This window comes from Ovis canadensis, chromosome 1 (genome assembly GCF_042477335.2).
Source record: "Ovis canadensis isolate MfBH-ARS-UI-01 breed Bighorn chromosome 1, ARS-UI_OviCan_v2, whole genome shotgun sequence".
NCBI classification, from domain to species: domain Eukaryota; kingdom Metazoa; phylum Chordata; class Mammalia; order Artiodactyla; family Bovidae; genus Ovis; species Ovis canadensis.
Window position 1 is genome coordinate 229,280,915 of NC_091245.1, and position 7,323 is coordinate 229,288,237.

Genomic DNA, 7,323 nt, shown 5'->3' on the forward strand with positions numbered 1-7,323 from the left:
GCCTACTGACTACCTTCAACAACAGAGCCAGAATCAATCCACTTCTCGCTACCTCTACTACTGATTCAAATATCATTTCTCATGATTACTACAATCGCTTCCTAAAGGCCCCCATCGCCCTCATATCTATTCTAAACACATGGAATTCTCCAGGCAAGAATATCCAAGTGGGTTGACATTCCCTTCTCCAGGGAATCTTCCCGACTCAGTGATAGAACCCGGGTCACCTGCATTGCAGGCAGATTCTTTACCATCTAAGCCACCAAAGGAGCCCCACTCAGAGTAAAAACCAGTCCTCAAAAGGGCCCATAGGCCCGACCTACTTGGACTTTCCATGTCTTCCCTAGTTCACCCCCAAGTACTTTGTCCTCCCAGTTCCACTCTAACCATACAGGTTTGCTCCTGTCCCTGGCCTCTACACTTGTTTTGCTACCCATAGTGCTCTTCTCTAAACTGTGGCCTCCTCCCTTACTTTTAATGTTTATTCTAGTGTCACCTTCAGAGACAGCAATGGCAACCCACTCCCGTACTCTTGCCTGGAAAATCCCATGGATGGAGGAGCCTGGTGGGCTGCAGTCCATGGGGTTGCTAGGAGTCAGACACAACTGAGCGACTTCACTTTCACTTTTCACTTTCATGCACTGGAGAAGGAAATGGCAACCCACTCCAGTGTTCTTGCCTGGAGAATCCCAGGGACGGGGGAGCCTGGTGGGCTGCTGTCTATAGGGCTGCACAGAGTCGAACATGACCGAAGCCACTTAGCAGCAGCAGCAGGATCACCTTATCGACGAGGTCTCCTCTAACCACTCTATTTTGAATTGCATCTCTTCCTGAGCAGTTTTTATCCCCTTCCTCAATTTTTCCTCCACAGAATTTATACCTTTTAATATATATTTTGCTTACTGCCCACTCCACACCCTCCTCTTCAACCAAAATAAAAGGTCTCCAAGGCAGAGATTTTTCCTCTCTCATTCACTGCCATATTTCTGACACCACAAGCAGACTGGTACAAGGCTGACACTTAATAAACATCTGTGAAATGCTAATGAATTAGTAATGAACATTTGATAAAAGCCTGAGGAATCAAAGCAAAAGACCAAGTTACACAAAAAAACTGACTCCAGGGGAAAAAACAAGAAAAACTTGAGACAAATCAGGGAACAGAAGGAAAGTATAAAAACAACAATTAAACTTTCAGAAATATTCAACAGACTGAATCAAGAACATTAAAAATTCTAAACTTAAACTACTAGTACTGAAAAAAATTCATACAAAAATTGGAAGATAAAAGAAACTGCCAGGAACACAAGGAAAAAAGGATTAAAGACAACACAAGGGCAAAAAGGCATTTTACAAAGTTTTAAGCTGGTAGGGCCAACATTTGACAAATGAGAATTCCAGGGAGAAAGAAACAGGAAAATAAAGAGAGAAACTTCAAAGAACTATTACACAAAATTTTTTCAGAGGCTAAGAGAATCTGAAGGCCTTCAAACCAAAACAGTCCATTTCAATTAAAAACATAGCTGGTGGAAATAATTAATAAAGTTCAGCACAAAGAAAACTGAAAGTGTTATGTAGAGAGACTAACTAGACTAACAAACCCTGTTTGGTTTTTGGAGATGTTTATGTACTGACTTTAAATAATAAGTACAGGTATCTTCCTTCCAGAAAGTAATGAAAATTTTTTAAAAAACTGACAACCATAAGCCTAATATTATTATAGTCTCCAAAATTATGTTTAGTGATGGTCGTATATATATTTTTTTTTCATAAAAGTTTACTGCACAAAAGGGGTTCTCAAATGATCACCTAAAAAGTTTGATTCTATACTAAATCTTTTAAAGCAAACGGACTTTCATTTCCATTAAAGAATATATACAGACTGGTTCCAAATAGGAAAAGGAGTACCTCAAGGCTGTGTATTGTCACCCTGCTTATTTAACTTATATGCAGAGTACATCATGAGAAACGGTGGCTGGAAGAAGCACAAGGTGGACTCAAGATTGCCGGGAGAAATATCAATAACCTCAGATATGCAGATGACACCACCCTTATGGCAGAAAGTGAAGAGGAACTAAAAAGCCTCTTAATGAAAGTGAAAGAGGAGAGTGAAAAAGTTGGCTTAAAGATCAACATTCAGAAAACGAAGATCATGGCATCTGGTCCCATCACTTCATGGCAAATAGATAGGGAAACAGTGGCTGACTTTATTTTTTTGTACTCCAAAATCACTGCAGACGGTGACTGCAGCCATGAAATTAAAAGACGACTACTCCTTCGAAGGAAAGTTATGACCAACCTAGACAGCATATTCAAAAGCAGAGAGACATTACTTTGCTGACTAAGGTCCGTCTAGTCAAGGCTATGGTTTTTCCAGTGGTCATGTATGGATGTGAGAGTTGGACTGTGAAGAAGGCTGAGTGCCGAAGAATTGATGCTTTTGAACTGTGGTGTTGGAGAAGACTCTTGAGAGTCCGTTGGACTGCAAGGAGATCCAACCAGTCCATTCTGAAGGAGATCAGCCCTGGGATTTCTTTGGAAGGAATAATGCTAAAGCTGAAACATCAATACTTTGGCCACCTCATGCGAAGAGTTGACTCACTGGAAAAGACTCTAATGCTGGGAGGCATTGGGGGCAGGAGGAGAAGGGGACAACAGAGAATGAGATGGCTGGATGGTATCACAGACTTGATGGACATGAGTTTGGGTGGACTCCAGGAGTTGGTGATGGACAGGGAGGCCTGGCGTGCTGCGATTCATGCGGTCGCAAAGAGTCGGACACGACTGAGCGACTGAACTGAAAGATGAAAACAGCATGTGTAGTAGTGTGCTTATCAACAGCAGCATTTAACAGTTATTTTGTAAAATCTACTCATACAAAGATTATCTGAAAATGAGACATTAAATCACACTCACACCCACACCCACATATACCTACAAAAACTGATTTTAGCTATTTTACCTACCTTACTCAGAGGGGCTTTGATTTTTTTCAAACACAAAGCAAGAAGATCCCTGGATTCTAATGCACACTGTACCCAAGTTGCTGGTGGCTGGAAATACCTGGGAAAAAGGTACCATATTGAAACTCAGTATCTCTCAGCAAAAAAAAAAAAAAAAAAAATCACTTAAATATGAAGACACAACAACAATTATTAACCAGATATAATAATACTCAAGGTTGATCTGAGGCACTTAACCCAAATATATTTTAATAGGTTCAGAAACTTTCAATTAGACCAGTAGTTTAGTTAAAAAGGTGAAATTATGAGTATTTGAGAAAGTCAATCTGTAATAACTTATTAAAAGGTCATTACTTCAAGCACCAATAAGAATTACAACGATGACAAAATGCTTAGGATTTCCTGGTGCTATGTTCTGAAACACGGATAAAAATTCATCTCACAATAGCATTAAAATGGTTTATAGTGAACAAATAAAATGCTTAAGAACTGCTTGTTTCTCACACGCACAAAAAATGTAAATTAGTACCTAATACTATGTATAAATAAGAGCTCAAGACTACTCACGCACTTCAAATCCCTTTTCAGGCTTCCCTGATGGCTCAGACACTACAGAGACTGCCTGCAATGCAGGAGACCCAGGTTTGATCCCTGGGTAGGGATGATCCTTGGAGAAGGGAATGGCAACCCACTCCAGTACTCTTGCCTAGGAAATCCCTTGTACAGAGGAACATGGTGGGCTACTGGCCATGGGTTCACAAAGAGTCAGACATGACTGAGCGACTAACACACGAATCTTAATTTTAATTTTCAAATTTTAAATTGTAAAATTTAAAGTCTTATGTAAAACGTGACTAAATTAAAATCTTTTATATATGTACTTGAAGTCTTATAGCCCAACCAGGCAAGGAGTTAGGGCAGTGCTTAGCATATAGTAAATGCTTAACAAGTGTTTGTTAAATACATAATACTTCTAAATGTATTATGTGAATGCTTTGTTCATACTCGTTAAGTAAATATTCTGATCTTCACTTTTAAAGGTTCACTGATAAACCTTACTTACACAGGTCCCTTTGTTGTAAGCCAAGTTTTTAGATTTAGAAAATGTTTCATATGTCATCTATTAAAGCCCCTTCATTATGAGGAGGAAATTAAGGCGTTAGAGAGGTTACATGGCCAAGTTTCAGAGACCTAGTTCATGAGGAATCTAGTGTTTTTCTCACTCCACATCACTATAAAGAATAGAGAATATTACAGATTAAGATTATTAACTATAATCTCCCTGAAACAGAATACAGGTTTCCTGTTTTATATTTATGTACATGTTTTATGTATTTTTCTGGGGAAATGCAGCTTTTAAATTCTTAAAGGGATTCATGAACCCCTCCCTCCCAAAAAAGTTACTCACCACTAGAGTCCTAACCCAGCTGGGAAGTCACAGACATACCACGTTATGGGTAGCTTCAGTGGGCAGTTTTGTATTACTCAATAGCAGACTAGACATAAGCTATTTATGCAACAGCTAAAGAATGTAAAAAACAGTAACTTAAGTTTGCCTTCAAATTTTTGACCATGCTAGACATGATATACTGAGCTTTTTCCCCATTAGCCATAGTCATTTTAGTTACACAGGAACATTAATATAGGATTTTTAAAACACACTGCCAAATTACTTTTAAATATAAGGTGCTTTTTATCATATATGGCTTTGAATGATTGAAGGGAAAAACAAAAACTTCATGGTAATTGGACCAGTTATGTCTTTAAAATCTGCTCTCACTCCTGAAAACATTAACTTTTATGTATTAATTATACATATCAATTCTATCCCTTTATACTAACTTCACCACATTAGCAGGGAAAACTAGAAAACTACATTACAAAATTGCAAATTCTATAATCTCTAGCTTTGACACCATAAATAAAACTAAAATCTCAGTTACACGCACTTTAATATATGTATCTTAATCTCACTATATTCTAGTGGCTCTCTTATATATGAATTTCAACTTTAAGTAGGATAAAAAAGTATCACACTATACCTTTGGCATTGTTTGCAGAAAGATATAAAGACTTGTTTCGGAATGCCTTGGCTGATGTCTACTTTGCTTCGCAGACAAGCCACACAAATGTTAGCAGGATTTGGACTAATTGGGACACCACAATCGCAGCACAAGCTTAAATAAAGCATACATTTTTTCAAGTTACATTTCATAAGTGTACTAGTTAGATTTAAAAACTATCAAACAGGGATTAGCAGATACAAACTACTATATATAAAATGAACAAGGTCCTACTGTATAGCACAGGGAACTATAATCAATATCCTATAATAAACCATAATGGAAAAGAATATGAAATATATATATATACAACTGAATCACAGTTATATATATAAAACTAAATCACACTGCTGTACAGCAGAAACTAATACAACATTGAAAAATCAACTATACTTCAATAAAAAATAGTAATAAAATTAACACCAACCAAAGTCTTCAAGTTAGGCCATAGTATCTCCGCCCTTTTTAAAAATCTGACTTTGAGCAATCTTCAAAGATGCACTAGATTTTTAAAAGCCTTAGATTATTGAGGAAAAAAACAAATATGGCCACAATTCCAAAAAGCCTCAAAATATGACTGATATACAAAAGGTTAAAAAAGGTCTAGAGAATCTAAATAACTGCTAATAGTAATCATTAGACAGCTTTATAGTCCAAAGGCAAAAATTTTCTTAAAGCCTCAATATAGCACCGGGACTCCCAAAATGTAAAAAGGATGGAAGAGTATCAGTATAACTGATGGCAGTGTCATAACTCTAGGTGTATTGAGAACAGAAAGTATTTAAAAATCATTGAGCTATCCAAAATAAGAGTTCTATAATCATTAATGTCCACTGTGGTAGCCACCAGGCATATGTGATTACTGACGACTTGAAATGTGGGTAATAGAAGAAGTGAATACTTAGTTTTATTACATTTTAATTACTTGAAATTTAAAAAGCCACATATGGCCAATGGTTGATGCCAATCTAGAAGAATGTACAGAGACTATTTTAATACTTTTAAAACAGTATTTACCACAACAAACTTTCTAGCGAAAAACGACCTCGTTTCTTCCAGGAAACAAGGCTTTTCATCTTTTCCACTTAAGACAAATCCCCCTAAAAGAAAAGCTTTCCCCATAGTAAATTTTAAAGACTCATTTTAACGTTTTTAAATATAATGGGGATAGGGGAAAAAGGACGTGACTCACATATGTCCAGGTGTGTGCTTGACGGGTTCCGTCATATACTCCATTTTTCTGTACACCTTGATTTCAAGGACAGAGAACAGTGAAATTTAGACATTTTTCTATTCACTCTTTTATACAAATCATCCTTCTGCCTCTTCTGTATAAGACAACCAAGCCTCGTACAGCCACAAATAAGAAAAACCCATTCCACCTACAATCTCTGCAAGAAGTAATTTCCTTAATAACAGAAGGAAGCGACTGGAGGAGGATCCCATATGCAAGACCCTCGGAGCCACGAAACTGGGCGCTGACCTCAGGTGTCACTTGGGCGCCAACCCTGGCGAACTCAAAAAGGGGCCAGAAACGGCCAGGGCCGTTCCGGACACCACCAGGCCCAAACCCTGCTGCCGACGCGCCTAGAACCCACTGCAGAAGTCCGCGGGCGGTGTCACCGGGCCTGCAGGCCACCCACCCCGACCTGACCCCGCACGCCGCGGATAAGACCTCATGCAAGCTCCTGCTGGCAGCGCGCGCGCTGCGCCCAAGCGGCCCGAAGTCGGCCCACGACCAGGGAGTCCGTCCCGGTCTCTTCTTAGAGACCCCCCGAGACTGCAGCGCCGGACTCGGCCACCAGATCTTACTTAACACCACTGGGCCTGACCCAAACGTGCTCAAAAATCTACAACGAAACCAGCTTCAGTGGCCTGGAGAGTAGCCGCCAGAGCTGACGCTGGTACAGCGCAGATCTCGCGAGAGAAGAGTTCGAAATCCCGCGAGTCGCGAGACGAGACTCACAGCAGCGAGTCGGGGCGGAGGAAGGGGAGGGCGCTGGAGAAAGTTGGGCGGAGCGGAGGCCGAACGGGTGGGATGGATCCAAGAGAGAAGATAGGGGGCTCTCTCGTCCTATGGCTCCTGAGATTTAACAGACTTTACAACTCTTCTATTGGGTTATCATCCTTCCTTGGCCAGAACTCATTCAAAGCCACTCTTTAGATATTCCTATTGGGAACTTGCTTCTTGGTTAAATGATTATATAAAAGTTATCCACGGCACCACATTACACAAAGAAATTAGAGTAACTTCCATTGAGAGCAGTGCCTTTTGTCCCTTTTGCTCACCGTTATAT

At 39.5% G+C, this 7,323-nt stretch overlaps 1 protein-coding gene across 2 annotated transcripts in view; it reads right to left on the reverse strand.

Moving 5' to 3' along the window:
- Window positions 1–7,008, reverse strand: part of NMD3 (NMD3 ribosome export adaptor) — a 34,647-nt gene extending 27,639 nt beyond the window's left edge. The window contains exons 1-4 of one of the 2 annotated variants that reach the window (XM_069561009.1): window positions 6,702–7,008; window positions 6,219–6,274; window positions 5,006–5,140; window positions 2,967–3,063 (exon numbers count right to left, since the gene is read on the reverse strand). In XM_069561009.1, the coding sequence (XP_069417110.1) occupies window positions 2,967–3,063; window positions 5,006–5,140; window positions 6,219–6,262 (276 nt within the window). In that variant the 5' untranslated portion in view covers window positions 6,263–6,274; window positions 6,702–7,008. The remainder of the gene's footprint in view (window positions 1–2,966; window positions 3,064–5,005; window positions 5,141–6,218; window positions 6,275–6,701) is intronic. The other variant, XM_069560999.1, reaches the window with a different exon arrangement.
- Between the last annotated feature and the right edge of the window lie 315 nt (window positions 7,009–7,323).